The sequence below is a fragment of the Rhineura floridana genome, chromosome 18, assembly GCF_030035675.1.
Source record: "Rhineura floridana isolate rRhiFlo1 chromosome 18, rRhiFlo1.hap2, whole genome shotgun sequence".
In the NCBI taxonomy this organism is placed as follows: domain Eukaryota; kingdom Metazoa; phylum Chordata; class Lepidosauria; order Squamata; family Rhineuridae; genus Rhineura; species Rhineura floridana.
Genome location: NC_084497.1, coordinates 24,167,648 through 24,188,458, shown reverse-complemented (window position 1 = coordinate 24,188,458; position 20,811 = coordinate 24,167,648). Strand labels below are relative to the sequence as shown.

The 20,811-nt window shown below is 45.4% G+C and overlaps 2 protein-coding genes across 4 annotated transcripts in view; one reads left to right on the top strand and one right to left on the bottom strand.

The window, feature by feature from the left end:
- Nucleotides 1-6,280, top strand: part of DVL1 (dishevelled segment polarity protein 1) — a 110,205-nt gene extending 103,925 nt beyond the window's left edge. For all 3 annotated transcript variants that reach the window (XM_061600548.1, XM_061600550.1, XM_061600549.1), the window contains one exon: nucleotides 423-6,280. In XM_061600548.1, the coding sequence (XP_061456532.1) occupies nucleotides 423-841 (419 nt within the window). In that variant the 3' untranslated portion in view covers nucleotides 842-6,280. The remainder of the gene's footprint in view (nucleotides 1-422) is intronic.
- Nucleotides 6,281-8,397: 2,117 nt separating this feature from the next.
- Nucleotides 8,398-20,482, bottom strand: LOC133372830 (taste receptor type 1 member 3-like). Its single transcript, XM_061601917.1, has 4 exons — nucleotides 20,213-20,482; nucleotides 17,607-18,377; nucleotides 14,011-14,226; nucleotides 8,398-9,273 (listed from the first exon to the last, which is right to left on the bottom strand). Exons 1-4 carry the CDS (start codon nucleotides 20,480-20,482, stop codon nucleotides 8,398-8,400), a joined length of 2,133 nt encoding a protein of 710 aa, XP_061457901.1.
- Nucleotides 20,483-20,811: the final 329 nt, after the last annotated feature.

The window sequence follows — 20,811 nt, the reverse complement described above, 5'->3', positions numbered from 1 at the left end:
CAGGTCCCACTTGCCAATATAGAGGCCTTCAGGACTTTTTGGAATAAATGGTCCCATGAAATATTTATTTATTTCAGGAGGGTTGATTTTGTTGTTGAAACTCTTTGCCATTGTTTCCTTGCTACGGTGCGATCCCTCTCACGAAAAAATCTTCATATATAGCGCTTCGTTGCTTCAACAAGGCTTTAGATGGGGTTTCCAGACATCCATGCATGATGAAAGATTGCATCTGCTTTTGTCCTGGTGATTGCCCCCCCCCCAACAAAAATCCTGTAGCTATCCATTGCATGCATTGTGCTCTTCCTTACATTTTTCTTTCTCGGGGAGCCATTGATCAGCTGTGTGGCCAATGTGTAACTCTCATTTTTTCCCCCTTTCGTTGACTCTTCCCTTTCCTCCTCCTGCCCCCTCCCCACAACTAGGAAGTAAAAGCAGCGGCTCAAACCGGAGTAACAGCGAGAAAAGCCGGAGGGCCCTGAACCGGGAGAAGGATCGCAAGTCTGCCGGCAGCGGCAGCGAATCGGATCACACCACCCGGAGCGGAGGAGGGGGCAGCATCCTTCGGCGCGAGCGCCCGGCCAGCCAGCTCAGCCACCGGAGCAACGTTTCTACCGCTCCCAGCGAGAGGAACCCGCACAGCCACCATTCCTATGGTCCTCCAGGTGTGCCCCCACTCTACAACCTCCCCAAGCTGGGCTCCAAAGTCTATGGGACGAGCGGGCCCCCAGGGGGGCCCCCCGTGCGAGAACTCGGCTCCGTCCCCCCCGAGCTGACCGGCAGCCGCCAGTCGTTCCAGAAGGCCATGGGCAACCCTTGCGAATTCTTCGTTGACATTATGTGAACAAGAAGTGCCTTCAAAGACTCTTGTGTGGAAAGTTTATTTTGTCGGGATTCCTTTTTGTTTTTTTCTCCAGTTTGTGAATCAGTGTTGGAAAAGAAATAATGGTGGCAGGAGAGAGAGAAAAATAACCCTTCAGACTGTCCTTTGCATGTCACGCCTCCCTGACTCTTGATTGTGCTTTGCAAGCAAATGAGGAAGAGAAATTCTGGGGTCTTAGATTATCCGCAAATTGATGGAATCTTTTTTTTTTCTCCTTTCGTCCTTCCCACCCCTTAACCAATGTGATTGACTGGTGTTCTCTTTACATACCCTAATGAGCTTCGTTATCTATGGCATCCTCTCCCCAGTGCAATTATACTGTGTCCTCCTTGGCTTAATCAAGGAATAGCATTTTATATAGTACTTTAAAAAAGTAACTACACACAATTCTTCACTCATGCATATTTGCACCTTTTTTTAAAAAAAATGTTCTGGTTGGCTTCTTTCTTTCCTTCCAGCCGGGGGGGGGGAGAATAGTCTGACTTTATTATTGTTATTGTTATTATTTGCTATGTTAAGGACAGTGCCAGCTAGCAGCTGTAAAATCTTAAGGTGTGTCCAAGCAGAGGTGCATTATGGGAGCCCCATCCCCAGCAGCTGATGAAGATCTGGCTCTGTTCTGAGTTTGTTTCCTTTTTCCATTTTGCCCTTTAGGTCTTGTTTACACGCTGTATGCCTGGGTCAGTATACCATGTGATTACCTTGATAAGAGAAAGCTACTTCCTAGAGAGTTAGGCACTTTGTCCTGGAAAATGAGGTCGTATGTTCATGACCTCTTGCACTTCCTCCTCCTCCGTGCACGTCTCCAAGTGTGAATTGTGCACGGGACTTCTACAAATCATGAATGCTTATGCCCTGCCTCACACGATTCGCTTCATGTTGAAAGAAGCCTCCCAATGACTGTAGTGTGCGCTGGTCCCCACAGCCACTACAGGCAGCCATGTTTCTCATCCGCTCTGGGCAAGAAGTACTGCTGCCGCCTGCGTTGTTCACTCATGCTAAAGGTAGCACTGTGCCTTCTTGTGTTTTGTTTCTCTTTGCCGAAAGGGAACAGGGGACTCCCTCTCCCACTCCCGCTCCTTTCCTCGTTCTCTCTGGCATCGGCTGCTAGCCTTTTCCTTCTGAACTGAAGGCAAGAGCAGCCGATGACTGAGAGAATGAATTCCATGCCCAACTTGCTTTCTGTATCGGAAAGCCGGGAGCAATTCTGAGTCGTGCGTAATTGGAACTGCCCTTTTGTTAGACCAGTGGCTTCACCTCATGAATAAACATCCTAGCAAACCATAAAACGTGATTCCAGTTACATACACAGCTGAACAAGGAGGGCACTGTTAAATATAAACGTGCCAGTGAGATAGGTAGGTGGATTTATTTACTGGTCACAGACCAATAAAAGTTGATACACATGGAATAATTAACATAATAAGAAAACGTGAGAGTCATGGGAGCCAACTGAAAAGTTACTTTCCCATCTGCCTCCTAATTTGTACTGAGGATGGGGAGCGGTGGAGAAAATAGCAACCTGTTCATCCACCTGAGAAGAGTCAAAATGCACCAGAGGCAATGAAAATACCTGTGATGTGTTAAGAAAAGAATGTCCCCCACCTTGGAGGTTTCTCAGGAATGGCAGAGTTATGAGATACCACAGACAGAGAGAGGGAGGCCATCGAAGTGCAACCAGCCAAAAACGAAAGTGGTAATTGTTTATTGCGGCCCAACGCGTTTCGGGCATCAAAAAACCCTTTGTCAAGGGCAATCTTGTGCAAGTGACATGCTGCTATTTCATCAGTGTACAAAACTGACACTGATGAGATAACAGCGTGTCACTTGCACAAGATTGCCCGTGTTTTCAAGCTGGGCTCCCCAGCCATGAAGGCTAGAAACTTTTTAATTAAAACTCTGAGCAAGAATGCAGAATTCTGTGATCAATACAACATACCCACCCTTGCAGGGTGCCCCTTGTGAGTGCACTGACTATACATGGCTGTGCTTATAAACTTGGCAGGAAAAGGTGCAGTTGCTACTATAAAATAAAATTTGCAGCTAGATAAAATTGCTGGCGCAGAAGTGTCCAAACTGTGGGCTGGAGCATGATAGTTTGGATGGCTACTTGTGTGGCGAGAAATAAATAAATTAAAATGATTAAAATGTGTGAATGGCTTGTGGTGTCAACAGTATATATGAGCAAACATAGATCAATAGAGGCACCCTGTAAGAGCCCAAAGGACTTGCCTGGAGAAGAGGGTGCTCATTGACTCTCTGTGCAAGTTGCTGCTTCTGACTTGCCTCTTTTCCATCAGCTTCCACTGGGCTTGGGTTATTGATCCACACACCTAACAGATAGAGGCAATTACCCAAGCCCAGTGCAGGCTAATAGCAAAGAGGTACGCCGAGACTACTGATTCATCCAGAGAGACAACAGGCAGCCTCCATTTGGAGCATGTCATTTTGCATGTCTGCATCACTGTTCAGTTCAATCGCTCCCAAAACGGAGAGGCAGCAGAACTGGCCCACTGTCAGGGGAGGCTGCCTGTTAGTACCTGCATGAGTTGCTGCTCTGGACTTACTTCCTTTGGAATTGGGAGGCACCCCCATGTCAGTGCAGAGCAACAGGGTGGGCCCCACTTACAAATAAAGGTTTTGGTGACTACCTGGGAGACCAGGGTTTGAATCCCCACACAGCCACGAAACTCACTGGGTGACCTTGGGCCATTCATGACCTCTCAGCCTCAGAGGAAGGCAATGGCAAACCCCCTCTGAATACCGCTTACCATGAAAACCCTATTCGTAGGGTCGCCCATAAGTCGGAATCGACTTGAAGGCAGTCCATTCCATTCAAAGAAAATATTTGCTGTCCCTTCCTTCCCCTTCTTCGCCAATAGTCAGTTTTTCAATTTCATCTGAATGTCTAACTCCCCTCCCCTTCCCCTGCTCCATTCCTTTTGCCAGCTTTAATCAGGGTTTCCTCTTAGCCACTGGCGGCTGGTGCCTGCTGGGACTGGTGGGGCGGAAGGCAGGGAGCCCAACAGTAGGTGGAGCCAGAGCCAATGATTGGCTGAGCTGGAGCCAATGGCAGGCGGAGCCAGCTCATTCTAATTTTATCCCCATCCTTCTTCCTGCTGAGTTCTACAAGGGGCAACACTGAGAATGAGGAGGAGGAAGCTGGGCTTGTTTGCAGCCTGGAAGAAGATGGGGGCTGGCTAAGAGCCAGTGGGGCGTAGTGGTTAGAGTGTTGGGCTATGAATCCCGCTTACCATGAAAACACTATTCGTAGGGTCACCATAAGTTAGAACTGACTTGAAGGCAGTCCGTTTCCATTTTCATATATTTGCTGTTTAGGCAAGGCAGAAGCCCAGTGTCCCGCCCAACAGAGTGAGCAGGGGAACTTGCTCGCCGCATTTTGAAGATAACTGGAGTTATATGTGTTGCCATCTAAAGGCATGGAACTCTCCCCCCCACACACACACACAATGAGGTCATAAGGTCCAGAGTCTAACTGCACGTTTATAAAGGAACAGAGGTTTCCAAAACTATGTTCCAGAGAACTCTGGGATCCTTTGGCAGTAAGGAAACATAAGAAGCTGCCTTATATAGAGTCAGATCATTGGTCCATCTAGTTCAGTATTGTCTGCCCTGATTGGCAGCGGCTTTCCAGGGTTTCAGACAGGGATCTTTTCCCAGCCCTACCCAGAGATGCCATCAGGGATTGAAGCTGGGACCTTCTGCATGCAAGGCAGATGCTCTGCCCCTGAGCTACGGCCCTTCCCCGAAGTATATCAGCAGCTTTGATGGTACCTGGATAGTTTGAGAAATGCAGCCATCTGTGAATCGTAGAAGGATATGCCATCCTTTCCAAGGTTAGTGCAACATGCAGAAAGTGTGTTGTGGTGTTGAACGGCCACTGAATCCAGCTGTGCAGTGCGATCCTATGTCTGTATATTTAGAAGTCATTACTATCATTGTCCAGTGGGATTTACTCCCTAAGTACGCGTGCTTAGGATTGCGGCCTTCGGTCGATGACAGGCGTCACCTAGGAAGCTAGGAAGTTGGTTCATCTAGTTCTGTGCTGTCTACACTGACTGGCAGCAGCTCTCCAGGGTTTCAGACAGGAGTAACATTTTTAAGGCAGGGCTGGAGAACCTTTGGTCCTCCAGACACGGCTGAACTCCATCTTCCATCATCCAGATCTTTGGCCATGCTGGATGAGGCTGATGAGAGTTGGAGTCCAACAGCATCTAGAGGACCGTAACGTCTCCCAACCCTATTTTAAGGAACAGATCTGCCTTCACCCTAAAAAGGGTACACCACCCTTCAAGACTCCACTGTTGTCTCTCAGTGACTCCATCTTAGGGATAGGTGAGAAGTTCGATTCAGTTCGCGTTTCAAGCCGAATCTGTCAAACCTGCACTTTCCAAAATGGCACGAGAACTGAGACACAGCCAGCCTTCAAAATTCACCCTTCCTTGGATTCTGCGAAACAGTTCTCCAACCAATGTTTGCACAAGTGCATGTGTTAGGGGAAAGGGGGCATAAAAATGAATCTATGAGTGAAAATAACATGTAAAAATGCATTATGGGATGAGACACGGCTTGCAAAAACGTGTATGGGTGTCAAAACTGCCTACAAAATGTGTTTTATCAGGAGAAATTCGCACAGAAATACTGGATAATTTTCGTGAAGATATTTTTTAAAAAACAATTGCCAATTGCTGTAGAAATGTGGAGAACTGAATTTATGATTTGTATAATGAGAAAACTGAGAGAATGAAAATACGCAGATCTTTCCATCCCTACGCCACATTCTCTCTCTTCTCTTTCAAAGTGATCCGTCCCTGAATATTTTCCCAGATGTAATTGGACAAGCCTGCCCCGCTGACTTGCCCTCGACATTTTGAGTTTGACCCATCTTGTCTTTGCTCCTGTCCTGTTGTCTTAATCCACTAAGCGGACCCGTAACATTTGCTCTGTGTTCCCATCTACATCCACTGCCACCCTTTACTTTATAAAATCACATTTAACTGGATTGTAATGAGTAACTTCAAACGAACGACTCAAATTCCGATCAGCGATTCGAAAGATGTGTAAAGAATTTATGTACAGTAGAGTGAGCAAAAAAATTTTGAACAATGACTGTAGTTGGGTGTGTGTGGAATCTCCACTTCCCTCGCCCTCAAACGTTGACTGTTCTAGAACTGGTTCAGCTCCTGAGATCGACCCGACTTTTTTGGTGGTGTGTGAACTGCACTTTCCCCCTGTTTTAAATCTCCGTTTCATAATTGCATTCTTGCTTTTTTGTAGATAATGTATTAAAATCCAAGTGTCTGTATAGTTAATATATAGCTGCTTATGTGTAAATGCTATTTTAAACACTAAAAAAAAAAAGCTTTTAATTTTATGTGACCAATGCACGTCCATAGCTTTCCTTCATTTGTGGTGATGCTTTATTTTCAGAGAGGCAGAGAGTGCTATGCGTTATGTACTGTATATTTCATAACCTGCAAGCATAGATATATATTCCTGGATGATTTTTATTTTATTTATTATTTGATTTATATCCTGCCCTTCCTCCCAGCAGGAGCCCACCTTGCCTGGTTCTGTCATAGTGATGTGCCTTCATATCCCAAGTTTTTGAGGTAAAAAAAGGTTTAAAAAAGGTCCTTATTTCTCTAGTACCTGAGGGAGATACCAGGCTGCGTGTGTACCACGCCCCAGATTTCTATCTGTTGCAGAAGTACCTTTGTTGTTGTTGTTATGTGCCTTCAAGTCGATTACAACTTATGGTGACCCTATGAAACAGTGACCTCCAAGAGCATCTGTCGTGAACCACCCTGTTCAGATCTTGTAAGTTCAGGTCTGTGGCTTCCTTTATGGAATCAATCCATTGCTTGTTTGGCCTTCCTATTTTTCTACTCCCTGGTGTTTTTCCCAGCATTATTGTCTTTTCTAGTGAATCAGGTCTTCTCATGATGTGTCCAAAGTATGATAACCTCGGTTTCATCATTTTAGCTTCTAGTGATAGTTCTGGTTTAACTTGTTCTAACATCCAATTATTTGTCTTTTTCGCGGTCCATGGTATCTGCAAAGCTCTCCTCCAATGCCACATTTCAAATGAGTTGATTCTTCTCTTATCCGCTTTTTTCACTGTCCAACTTTCACATCCATACATAGGGATCAGGAATACCATGGTCTGAATGATCCTGACTTTAGTGTTCAGTGATACATCTTTGCATTTGAGGACCTTTTCTAGTTCTCTCATAGCTGCCCTCCCCAGTCCTAGCCTTCTTCTGATTTCTTGACTATTGTCTCCATTTTGGTTAATGACTGTGCCGAGGTATTGATAATCCTTGACAAGTTCAATGTCCTCGTTGTCAACTTTAAAGTTACATAAACCTTCTGTTGTCATTACTTTAGTCTACTTGACGTTCAGCTGTAGTCCTGCTTTTGTGCTTTCCACAAATGTATAAGTGGATGACTTTCAAAAGTCTTCGCCTATATTGACATCCAGATCTGTCCCAAAGTTAAATTAAAGCATCGTACATCTTTTTAAAGCACTTAAAATATTTAAGGGAAAAAAGAAAATGATTCATTACATCCAAGTAGAGAAAGTATCCATAGAAGTACCAGAAGCTGCTTTATATGGATTGAGTCAGATTATTGGTCCATCTAGCTCAGTATTGCCTACACTGACTGGCAGCTGCACGCCAGGGTTTCAGGCAGGGGACAGTCCCAGACCTACCCGCAGAGATGGAACCTGGGACCTCCTGCATGCAGGGCGGATGTTCTACCACTCAGCTATGGTGCCTCCCAAGGAGACAAGGGAGTTGAAGTATCTACCTGGCCCTTGTGCCTTTGCCCATGCCACCTTCCCTTTTCCCAGGTGAGAAGCTGTACCGGCCCTACTCCATGCCTTTCTCAAGTGATTTTTGCCTGGCTCGAATGCGTTCTTGTACTGTGATAATGACTCTTGATTTCCTGGGTGGATAGAGAGGGGTGTGTGTGTCTGTGTGTGTGTGTGTGTGTGTTAGGGATGGGTGAGAATTTCAATTCAGTTTGCATTTCAAGCAGGATTTCTCAAATTCGCAGTCTCCGAAACAACACGAGAACCAAAACACAGCCATCGTTCAAAATTTGCATTTATTAAGATTTTGGGGTGCAGTTCGCCAACTAAACAGCATTTACAAAAATGCATATGTTAGGGGGAAGTGTGCATAAAAATGAAGACATGAGTGAAAATAACAGGCAAAAGGGCACGAAACGATGAGAAATGGCTTGCAAAAATGTGCACCTTTGTCAAAACTGCCTACGAAAATGTGTTTCTTTGGAGAAATTCGCACTAAAACGGTGGAGAATTTTCATGAGGATTTTTTGTTAAAAAAATTGAAGATCGCAGTAGAAATGTAGAGAACTAAATTTAACCCTCAACAATTTTCAAGCGGTCCAGAGGGAACAAAGTTTGGGAACCCCCAGTCTAGACGGCACCAATTCGTTCCCCCTCATAAACACACACACACCCTGGATTACTTGGTTTCTGTGCCATTCGGCTCATCTGCAGGAAGGTCCCGGGGCCGGCTGCAGAAGTGGGCATCTGTGTTCATGTGGGGCGCAAAGAGCACGACGTAACACACTGGATAGAAGCAGGGGCCAAAGATGGCAAAGAGGCTGGCCAAGCCGGCGAAGACCTGGAACAAGGCGACGAATTTCCCTTGGGAGGTGGCGTAGGCGGGCAGGAAGAGCGTCCAGATGATGAGAATGAGGACCATGCTGAAGCGGATGGAGCTGGCCGCGTTGTTGCCCTTTCGCTCCGGGTTGTGGCCTGCGAAGCAGCAGAGCCAGCAGACCGCCGCCAGGCCATAGTCGTGGGCCAAAAGCAAGCTAAACCCTGGGAAGGAGCTGTCCTCGCATTGCAGCAGGATGGTCCTCTCCAATTCGGTGCTCTCCTCCAAAGAAGGAGGGTTCAGCCTAAACCACAGGATCACCAGGAGCCAATGGATGGCTGTGTTCAGGAGGACGCAGGCGCCCATCAGATGCTTCCTCAGCCAAGGCCTCTTCAAGGCCCGGTCGAGCCCCGAGCTTTGGACCACCTTGCCCAGCAGAGTGGCCAAGCTGAGGGTGAAGCTGTGGAAGAAGAGGGGTTGGCGGAGCTTGCAGACCGCCTCGGAGGGCTTGATGACGAAGAAGAAGAAGCTGCTGCAGAAGCACATTGAGGAGAGGACGATCAAGAGCATGGGGAAGGCGCCGACGTAGCGCACGGCTGGGGTGCCGCGACGCTTGGCAAAAATGGCGGTGACAGCAGCCATCTGGGCCATGGCCAACATGGTCAAGGCCACCATGGCGATGGCAAGGGTGTCGCTCACCTCCAGGTACTCAAACGCCCTGTCCTTGCATGCGGTGCTCTGTGGAGGAGACCACTGGTGTCTAGGGCACGGGGTGCATTCGTGGGGATCTAGGTGAAGAGAAGCACCGGTGAGGCAGGAAGGGGGCTGTGGCTCAGTGGTTACAGCTTCTGCTTTGCCTGCAGAAGGGTCTGGGGTCTATCCCTGAGATCTCCAGGCAGGGCTGGGAAAGACCCCCCTCCCCCATCTGAATCTGAAACCCTGCAGAGCTGCTGCCAGTCAGTGTAGGCTGTAATGGGCTAGATGGGCCACTGGCCTGACTTGACAGAAAGGCAGATTTCTATGTTGTAAAAACTGTATGTTTGGCTAAGAAGTTGCCCTCTACCTGGTTAAGCAGATTTTTGAAGATTATATTCAATGCCAGTAATTATTTTAAGAAAACAATTTGCAGGTGGCAATAGTTGTCTTAGAAGAGGCATTCCTCTGTGTGTGTGTGAGAGTGAGTGAGTGAGTGAGAGAGAGAGAGAGAATGGGGAATGCCTTTTCTAAGACAAAGCCTCCCACTTACATCAGGTGTGGGGATCCTGTGTGGCCCTCCAGATATTTTTATTTATTTATTTTATTTATTATCTGATTTATATCCCACGTTCCTCCCTGCGGGAGCCCAGGACGGCAAACAAAAGCACTAAAAACACTTTGAAACATCATAAAAACAGACATTAAAATACATTAAAACAAAACAACTTTAAAAACATTTTTTTAAAAAAGCTTTGAAGATTTTTTTTAAAAAAAGGTTTAAAAACATTGGGTTTTTTTAAAGGTTTAAAAACATCTTAGAAAGCAAATCCAACACAGACGCAGACTGGGATAAGGTCTCCACTTAAAAGGCTTGTTGAAAGAGGGAGGTCTTCAGTAGGCACCGAAAAGAGAACAGAATATTACAGCCTGTGTAATATTTGAGGGTAGGGAGTTCCACAGGGTAGGTGCCGCCACACTAAAGATCCATTTCCTATGTTGTGCATAACGGACCTCCTGATAGGATGGTATCTGCAGGAGGCCCTCACCTGCAGAGCGCAGTGATCAACTGGTATATAAGGGGTAAGACAGTCTTTCAGGTATTATGGTCCCAAGCTGCATAGGGCTTTGTCCACCAAGACTAGAACCTTGAACTTTAGTGAACTAAAACTCCCATCAGCCCCAGCAAGGATGGCTAAGGCAAGGGATGATGGGAGTTGTCCTTCAGCCACAGCTGGAGGACCAAATGTTCCCACCTGGCTCGTATCACGGAAATGAAGTCGTCCCCCCCCCCGCTGCCCTCTCTCTTTCATTCTTGTGCAAATTTCATCAATTGGCTAAACACGCTTCTGACAGGTCAACTCTGATTTCTTTCATCACGTTTGGCAGCCCTGCATAGGACAAAGTATAACAGAGGAACATTTTTTTAGAAGTATGAAAGGGAGCTAACTGTTGACGTGTGTGCGTTGTTGCATGAAACAGCATACATTACGTTGGAGTTAAGTTGAGCAAGAAACTTCTTCAGAGCATTAGATCATGTTAAGAGTCTTTATTAAGACATTATGGCTTAAGGCTTTAAGATCCCCCCCTCCAGGAGAGAAGTTCTCAGTTCAAAGACATTACACAGAAGACCCAGCTCAACACAGATAACTGCTAGAACTCTCCCAGTCTATCTTGATGCTGCCATGACAACGGCCAGACTGGGCAAAGACATAACTTCTCTTAGCTACAGATTTCCACACTTTCAGACTTGATGGAAAAACACTCAGTGACAGTGTGGTTCAATGGTCAACAATTCCCCCTTTTCCCCATCATGTCTGTAATTCATTACAACAATTACAATAATACATTTCTACAATACATCTTGCAATACAGCTTACATTTCAGTATAGTTCAGAACATCTCTGCACATTTAGCTAAAACTTTATTCAATCAAACTTTGGCTGTACACATGTCAAATACAAAGTGTCAGGATCCATGTCCACCAGTTTATGCATTCCAGGACTGGTAATTACCCCCACAGTATATCTTTCTGGCGGTTTCCCTATGTTTACTCTTGTAGAACGTCTTAATGGCACTAGGGCTTCTGCTCTCTGTGCCCCCCCTTCTGTGCTTGTGCTTGGCACAGCCTGCGCAGGAGATTCCATTTCCTCAACCTTACATTTCTTTGATCTTCGTTTCCCACAAATGAGCTCATTTAACGCATCTCTGAGAGGAATATGTGTGCCCTCCACCTTTATGTCTGGATTTGGCTTAAATGTTTGTGATTGTGTGTCATCTGACCCTGTAAGAACAACTGTTTCCCTTTGATCCCAAGGTTTTTCTGAGACTTTAATGCTTCTGCTCAGAATTAACTGCTGTGTTTCTGACAACCAAACAAATTCTTGTTGTTCTCTGGGTGCAAGCTTGCCTCATCTTTTTCTCTGTGGAATGTGTACCCGGCTGCTTTGCACTCTCTTAGGCATTAACCTGATTGCATTACATGAAGATTCCATGTGAGCAGTAAATACTGACTGTGTGCCTTTTACAGCTGTCTTTTTACAGCTCTGGCGGTCATTCCCTTTCCGCCCCATTAAACTCAAGGCATCAGCACACTTCACACCCATGGTCATTCTAAACTGCCCCTGTGTCATGAATCCCTGGCAGACAACTTTGCCTCTTCTCTGCACAAAACATTTCCCTCTGTCAAACAAGACTGAAAATTGACAACTCACCAGTTTTCTCACAGACAACATGTTATGATCTAATTCTGGAACAAACAAACATTCTGAATGTATTCCCAGTTTATCAAATCTCACCAGTCCTCGAGCTTCCACGCTCTTCTGCGATCCATCCGCAAGAAAAACAAAGTCCTGCTCATTTGTAGACGTATAAAACAAACTCCTGTCTTTAATTAATATATGGCTTGCCCCACTGTCAACAATCCAGTTAACAGGTGCTAAATCTTGAGACTTCTGTTTACAAACAAAGTTGACACTTCCCTGCTTCAAGCCTCCGTCCCTGGAGTTTCGCTTGACTGCACAGTCTTTCTGGAGATGCCCACGAGCCCCACAGGCATAACAAGACTTCAGCCGCTGCTGTTTCCACTTGTTTTCCTGTCTGCAGCTGCTTTCTTCTTTCAGCTTGGCTCTTTGCTTTTCCTCAGCACTTTTCGCCTCTTGTCTCCGCTGCCATTCCTGGGTCAGCTTTTCCTCAATAAACGCAACGTTCAGACCTCCGTCAGGCATGGCTTCGGAGACAAGAGGCGAAAAGTGCTGAGGAAACTTCTCAGATGCATTAGATCAGGTTAAGAGTCTTTTATTAAGACATTATGGCTTAATAAAGACTCTTAACATGATCTAATGCTCTGAAGAAGTTTCTTGCTCAACTTAACTCCAACGTAATGTATGCTGTTTCATGCAACAACGCACACACATCAACACTAACAAAAAATCTGCAAAGAGAAAAGAAGGAAAAAAATAGAACGGTCTGAAGGTTTGCTGCAAACACACGGTAATTAAACGCTGCTCTTGGCAAAGTTCCACCTCACCTCTTTGGTTCTGGAAGTAATCTGCAGGACAGTCTTCGCACAGGAAGCAGCAATTGTGTTCCCCTCTCAGCCATCTCTTCTGCCCTGGCAGACACTCCTGCGTGCACCTTGAGATAGGTGGCTTTAGAAAAGGAAAGGAAAATATTTATCCGCTGCATGGGGATATGCTCTGGCTGGCAGCAGAGGCCCTCTGGCAAGGCAAACTAAGGTCTCCCCTTCCTCTATATCAGGAGTTGCCAATCTTTTTTAGGCCCATGGGCACACTGGGACTTTCTGAGCGAGTGCCATGGGCGCGTCTCTCCCCATTTCCCTGGATCCCCCCCCCCACAAGAGACAGAAAGATAGAAAGCACATCAACTTTGCTTCCTTGGGGGATCTGGGTGAAAGTAAAATCTAGCAGAATTAACCTGAGCCTTGAAAAGCACACAGAGCGGAGAGAGGAAGTGGGAAAGAGCATAATTCTTCCAGCTTCTCCCTTTGGCTCTGTGTACTTTTCAATAGAGAAAATTATAGCCACCCTCACCACCTCATGACTAAGGGGGCAGGGAATGAGCGGCTCGGAGGCATTGTGGGGACCAGGGAAAGGTGCACTGCTGTGCTCACGGGCACCAGGTCGGTAACCTCTGCTTCAAATGTCCCCGCCTGCCCCATTGCCACCATTGTTGATTGCTGAGAACGTCTATGAGAAAGCAGTGGCACCCAAGTGAGTGGCAGCCAAGGGCCTGGGATTGGGGAATCCAGGAGGCAGAGCCCTTCCAGAGCCCTGGGACCTTGGCAGCTGCCTGAACGTGCTGACCCTTGTCACTGGGGCCATCACAGGAAAGAGGAGGCTTTTGTTATTGGCTATACAGAGTCCACCATCCCACGAGTGTGCCATCTGAGGTCTGGATACTGGCAACAACATCCAGCACCCTGAGATGATGATGATGATGATGATTTTAAAAAGAGGCCCTAAGTCTCTAGTCCTTATGGCTGAAAAACCAAGCTGAAACGAAGCCAGCCCATTTGTGAGGAGCAGTGGGAGGAGAAGGATGTGGACTTCGATTGGAAGGGCATGGGGATGGGGAGATGGGCTGGAAGAACTCTTCAGCAGGCCTGCATAGCTTGGTTCTGTTTAAACAGATTTAACTGGGACAGCATAGGAAAGCCGCCACCATTTGCGGAAAAGAGATTTTGCTCCCCCCTCCCCCATTTAGAAGCCTTGTGGGCATTAAGCTAGAATAAACAATAGTAATATATAATTTAGTGCAAACCTTTCTGTTTTCCGTGCTCCAGTTGATCCTAGCTGCATTGACGCTGAGCTGAGACCGCTGGGGGTCATAGCTGCCGACGACGACAAACTCGTGGTTGCCAGGCGTGGTCTCTTCCCAAAAAATCAGATCGTAACCTGTCGGTAGATCTCCTGTGGGGCTGAAATTAACCGGCTGAGAATTGACCGTGAAGTTGACCCTGGCTACTTCCTCCAGGAGCTACAACACACAAAGAGAATCCAGGGAACGGCAGAAAATTAAAACCAATGTTTGAATTGAGAATATTTGTTGCTGACTTCCGGGAAGGGTGACTTCGCCTGTGCCTGCTTTTTGAGACGAGCTCTCGTCTCAGAAGAAGCTTTTTCAGTTTTAAAATCAGTCAGAACGTTCTTTTTGACTGGTAAAGATTTTCTCCCAGGCAGGGAGAAACATAGAGATTAACCACAAAAGCCTGTTTTTGTTGGGAGGACTGGATTTCATTAATTTATGAGAGAAAGTTCAGCCAACCCTAACCGGACGGACTTCCAACAAGCTCTAACTGATTAAGCGACACGTTTATCTTTTCTTCAAAGAAAAACGGACTTTAACAGGCAAGCATCCTTCTTTCTATTTTTTTTTCACTTGGTTTAAATTGTTGCAGCAAAAAGAGATTTGTCAATGAATCAGCTATAAAGAATTTCTGGGTGAGTTATAACTCTTCTCTTTTATTCACGAAATTGAGGAGGAAAGAAATTGAAAAAGCCTATCTTTGTTTTTATTGCAAAAAGCTGGCCTGGAAGTGCATTCTAAAGATACAAACGGAAGAGGGATTTCTATTTCGAGGAGGAAAAATAAATAAATAAATTTGATTTATGAACTTTAGAGTATTATATGTCCGGGACTATTTTCTTTTTGGTCTATTTCATTTCGACGAATCTGCTTGTTCACGACGCCACTAACTGTTTTGATGCTGGGAACTAAATTTGTTTTGTATTCCTGAACATATAAGAGATAAGGCAGACTGTACTGTCTACACTGTGATGTCATCAAGCCTGGAATATTAACCCAATTGTGGCTGAAATAATTTTTGTTTTCGTGGTTTTAAGAATGGCAATCAGGAAAGTGGCTGAGACCATGGAAGAAATTATGTTTCAGAAAATAATGGATGAGATTGAGATAACGAAACAAACCCTGAGACAGGGTAGACAGGAGATGAAAATTGAATTTGGCAAAATGACGCAGGAGCTTAAAGAAATAGGGGATTTTGTGAGAGAGGAGATTGTTGAGATTAGAGATGAGAAAAGAAAAATTAAAGGGAAGATACAAGCCCTGGAGATTGGAACAAATGTGGAATTGGAAAAAGATTTGGAGTTTATGGATATTAGAAATAAAGTTTACTGTTTGGAATTCAATGTTGTCTCTGAAGAAATTAATGAAGATATTAGAGATAAAGTTATCAATGTCTTGGATAATTTTCTGGACTGGAATGATGTGATGGAGCTTGACATAGAAAAAATCTATGGAATTAACTACAGATATGTGACAATGGAAAAATTCTCAAGAGATGAGCCAGTGCATTTTGTAAAAAAGAAGAACAGAGATATGACTTTACAACAATATTTCAGCAACATATTCAGAATTGAGGGCAAGGAAATATTTGTGATATAGGAAATTCCCATCAGACTCTTATTATATGACTATGGCTATGACAGCAAGATTATTATGGGATACTGATAATGGAAGAATGGATACTGAAATTACTGGACTTAACAGGACTATTGAAGATGGAAGATGGAATTAATATTGATAATGGAAGAATGGTTATTGAAATTATTGGACCTAACAGATTTGATGAGATGGATTAATCGATATGTTTATTTGGACTATGGCTATGACAACAAGATTATTATGGGATACTGATAATGGAAGAATCGCTACTGAAATTACTGGACTTAACAGGATTATTGAAGATGGAAGATGGAATTAATATTGATAATGGAAGAATGGCTATTGAAATTATTGGACCTAATAGATTTGAACGAGATGGATTAAGCGACATGTCTATTTGGAGAAAAGTTGAAAGATATATCTCTCAAGGAATTGAAACCTCTCTTTGACTTTTTGTGGAAAGAATAAAGTAATGTTTATGAGATTTGATGATTAATTAAGATAACTACTGGAGGAAAGTGATTTTATAATATAATTTAAGAGACAGGATTGTTATATATTGTAGACCTATAACTGATCTGCGACAAATCGGAAGTCAACATTTTATTTTATTGTTTAATTGTTTTTGTTTTGTTTTGTTTTTTGTCTTTGAAAATTTGAATAAAAATTAATGATAAAAAAAGAGAATATTTGTTGCTGTTCGATGCCTTCAAGTCGATTACGACTTATGGTGGCCCTCTGAATCTTTTGGATATATCCGTAGGGTTTTCATGGTAAGAGGTGTTCGGAGGCGGTTTGCCATTTAAGCTCCTTTTGTATTGACTTTGTACCCCGGAAAGAGCCCACACAGCTCATGATTGCGATTTCAAGACTTCCCATTAGGGCACCTGGTTGGCCACTGGGAGGACAGGATGCTGGATTAGATGGGCCCCTTTTGGCCTGATCCAGCAAGGCTCTTCTGATGGTCTTAGGTTCTTAACGTCAAAGATTAAAAAAAACTAGGCCACTGTGTGGGGGCGACCTCACTTGGACAAGACTGCGAGGTGAACATCTTCACCTGGGTGACAGCACCTGGGCTCAGGGCCCCAGATTGGACAGTTAACTGATGGTATAAAAACTAACCGATTGGGTGCATATATTTTTTGTTCATAGCACAATGGGGAGGAGAGCCTGGCTGGGAGTCCAGAGTCTGTGAGTTCAAATCCCCACTCGTGTCTCCTGGGTGTAAAGGGCCAGCTAAAGGTCACCCCCAGAGCAAGCGGCTCAGAGGTGACGTGCCCTGCCACCTCTGCAAGCTGCAGAGTGAGTCCCCAGGAGCCCAGTTGCCCCCCAGCTGGCAGTTGCGGACAAGGAAGGGGGTTGGACTTGATGGCCTTATAGGCCCCTTCCAACTCTACTATTCTATGATTGTATGAAGGGGCTGGCTTGTGCAGCAGTGGCAAGCTGAGCAGGCCCTAGCCAGCTGGGGAGGACTAGCCTCAGAGGGAGGCAATGGTAAACCCTCTCTGAATACCACTCACCATGAAAACCCTATTCATAGGGTAGCCATAAGTTGGGATCACCTTGAAGGCAGTCCATTTTTTCAAGGTTTATATTGCTGTTGCAAGGGATTTATTTATTTATTAAATTTATATGCCGCCCGACTAGATTGTGTGTGTGTGTGGGTGACACTGGCAAGAAAACGGGGAAGAAGGGACAGAGCAGGTTTATAAAGTTGACTGTGCACCCTACTCCACCGCAAAAAAAGCATTTCTAGCGTGAGTAGGTGGCTTTTATAAGAGAACCTAATTGTATTTTGAACAGGGAAGGTCAGTAATTCTGGGGATCCGGATGGAATCCTGCCGAATTCCCTGGGCGAGTGTCTGTGTCCTTCTACAAGACTGTGCAAGGAGATGAACCAATCAAACTCACAACCCGTGCAGGTAGTCCTGCACTGCTGTTGTCTCACTCACCTGCCAAGGGTAGACCTCGTGCTTCATGTTGCACTTCTGGCTGGTAGCGCTGCAGCGGAGCAGCCGATGGAGAGCATGGGCGATGGCGTAGACCGCTTTGTAGGTGCTGAGCGTGGAATAGAACTTGGAGTGTTTGACGGTGGTGGAGAAGTTGGCAAGGGTTAGATACCTGCATTCAGGACACTGCTCATCCTCCTCAGTGAGGATGGAGCTGTTACGCTTCTCCCCAGGATCTGCCAGGACCTTGTGTATGTATTCAGGAAAGCCAGCTATCTCCCCGCCTCTTAAAGCCAACCCGACAATGGTGCCAATGCTCTCCAGGTTTGGAATCCGCGCAATGTTGGACGAGGTTGCCCAGCACTCGCTGGCTATCCACACTTTGCCAGTAATGCCTCTTTCGACCACCACCCTCAGCAGTTCTTCCGCTTCTTTCGGTTGCGCAAAGATGACGGTGGCGTTGATGTTGGACCTCTGGAGCTGGCCCACTATCTTGGAGAGCTTTTCTTCTCTCTTCCACTCCTCCACGTCGCTTGGGAGAATGGCTTCGTACGCCACACACATATCCTTCGAGAGGGCCAGTTGGACGAAGATGAGCAGCGCCTGGCGGCCGTATTCGTTGTCGGTGGCGAAGGCGGCCACCCAGTTCCAGCTGAACTTGCTCAGGAGCTGAACCATGGCATTGACTTGGCTTCTGTCGCTGGGGACAGTTCGGAAAAAACTTGGGAAAAGAGTTCTGTCGCTCAGGTGATCGCTGGAACTGGCGAAACTAATCTGGGGAGGAATAGAGGAGAGGTGAGGTTAAACCCAAAATTATTATTATTATTAAATTTATTTATATACCGCATTTTCCACAAATACACGTGCTCAAAGCGGTTCACACAAATAGTCAGAATGCCAAAACACAACACAAAATACAAAGTATAATCACTACATTAAGAAAAAAATATATACATCAAAGCATAAATGAGCATAAAGCTCAACAAGAAAGCCAAAACAATTTTTTTTTAAAAAAAACTAACCTCCAAGCTGATGCAAAAACCTCTTCCATCCCCCGAACCCCCATAGCTCAACTCAAAGGGCCAGAAAGTCTTCTGAAAGAAGCTGCGTTTGAAGGCTTCCAGGGCTGGAGGGTGGGGCAAGGCAGGTGGAAATAGCCTCCCCTGATGACAAATCTCCCCTCTTTGAGTAAATGGGTTACTCAAACCACTGTTGACAGACACCATGCAAGTAACCAACCAACCAACTAACAGTGGCTTGGGTACTGAGATATCGATGTTTTCTTATCATTTTTAAAGAAGTTATTTTTTTTAATTTGATTTTTTTTAGTCATTTTTAAAAAACCAACAAGGGAGACCTGCCACAAAATGTATTTATTCCTTTAAAGAAATTTATATACTGACCTTTGTCCAAAAGCCACAGGGCAGTGTACAGCTTGTATCCAGTTAAGTCCTATACTGAGAGCAGACCCACTGAAATTAATGGATCTGAGTTAGTCATGTCTATTAACTTCAGTGGATCTACTCTGAGCAGGGCTAGCATCAGATACAAGGCATAGTGGCATAAGGTTGTGTCCACTAAGTTCTACTCAGAGTAGACCCATCTAAATTAATGGGCATGACTAACCTAGGTCCATTAATTTCAATTGGTCTGCTTTGAGTAGGACTAATGTTGGATACTAGCTCATAATAAATAAAATAAGATATATTTTGTGGGTGGTGTCCAATGCTAGTCAGAACAGATCCATTGAAGTTAATAGACATGACTTACGTAGAGTATTTATTTATTTACTTACTTGCTTATTACACTTATATCCCACCTTTCCTCCTAGGAGCTTAAAATAGTGTACCAACATGATTTTCCCCCTCCTAATTTTATCCTCACAACATAGGATGTGCTAAGAGACTTCATGAGCTTTGTGGCTGAGTGGGGATTTGAACCCTGGTCTCCCAGGTCCCAGTCCAAAACTCTAACCACTGCACCACACTGGCTGTTAGATCCATCACAGCCCTTAACATCCATAAAATACAAAAGATCAAAACAGTTATAAAAATGTAAGCAGCTGTGTCAGATTATTCATAAATGATTTCAGTCATCCAAAAGGCTGCCAAAAGAGGTGAGCCTTCACTTGTTTCCTACAACAGCGACGTGGCTAGACGCAACGTAGTGGGGAGAGTGTTCCACAGGCATGGAGCCACCTCAGAAAAGGCCCTTCTTTGGACCCTAGCGCTACGTCCTTCATCCTTCCCAGGGACCAGCAGTTGGATCTCCTCTGCTGACCTCAAGGTATGCCAGATTGGTATGTGAGAAGGTGTTCTCTTAGAGAGTGCTTTCAGTGGCTGTGTGGCACAGAGGTTAGAGTGCCAGATTATGACTAGGGAGACCTGGGTTCAAATCCCCACTCAGCCATGAATCTCTCATTAAGTTGACTGGGGCCAGTCCCTCTCTCTTGCTGTCGAATCTACCTCACAGGTTTGTTGTGGGGTTACTCTTCGGTGTGGTGAGAGAACCTTTGGATTGGTTAGCCACCCTGGGAGCCATTGTGCAGAAACGCAAGGCCAAAAAATGCCTTAAATAAATAAACCAATGCAAACCCTCTCCCTTCTTACCTCCGGGATGGAAAGGAAATTCAAGAGCCGGGCCACCAGCACACTCAGATCTGAATTGTCAGGGCCGACGACGGCGATGACTCGGGGCTTGTAGTTGGTGTAATTGCACTGCACCTCCACACCGTGGTTGCCGGGGTACTTGGAGAGGAAGGACAAGGTGGGCTTGGTGGCCACCGCCGGGTTGTTGCAGGTGTTGTGGATTTCATAGCCCAGCATGACGCCGGGGAGCAGAAAGGTCGAGTTGTTGATTTCTTCGATGGCAAAACGCATGCCCAAGTGTCTTTGGTAGCCAGCAAGGTAGAAGCTTAGGGAGGTGGGTTAAAATAAAGTTATAGGCATCCTGATTAGGATCAAAAGCTTCATTCGGTAGACACCAAGCCAAGACTTGGGGGCGATGCCAACTGGGCTTCATTGAGGTGCTACAGCCTGCCCCTGTGAGGACTGTACCATCTCAGTGAAGCTCCTTGGAATGGGGAAAAATTGAAATGGAAGGTTGAGTCAGAGGTGAGATGGGTTGGAAGGGATTTATCAGGCACAAACCGGGAGCCAGTGGCCCTTCAGATGTCGTTGGGCTCTTCTGACCCAGCAAGGGAGCTGGA

Excerpts from the sequence above, each read along its gene's own strand:
- LOC133372830 (XM_061601917.1), bottom strand. The coding sequence starts at position 20,482 with ATGCGTTTTGCCATCGAAGAAATCAACAACTCGACCTTTCTGCTCCCC. Across the intron at positions 14,227-17,606 it reads ACGAGGTCTACCCTTGGCAG|CTCCTGGAGGAAGTAGCCAG; the intron begins GTGAGTGAGACA and ends TGTGTGTTGTAG. Across the intron at positions 9,274-14,010 it reads GGAGCACGGAAAACAGAAAG|AGCACCGCATGCAAGGACAG; the intron begins GTTTGCACTAAA and ends TCTCCTCCACAG.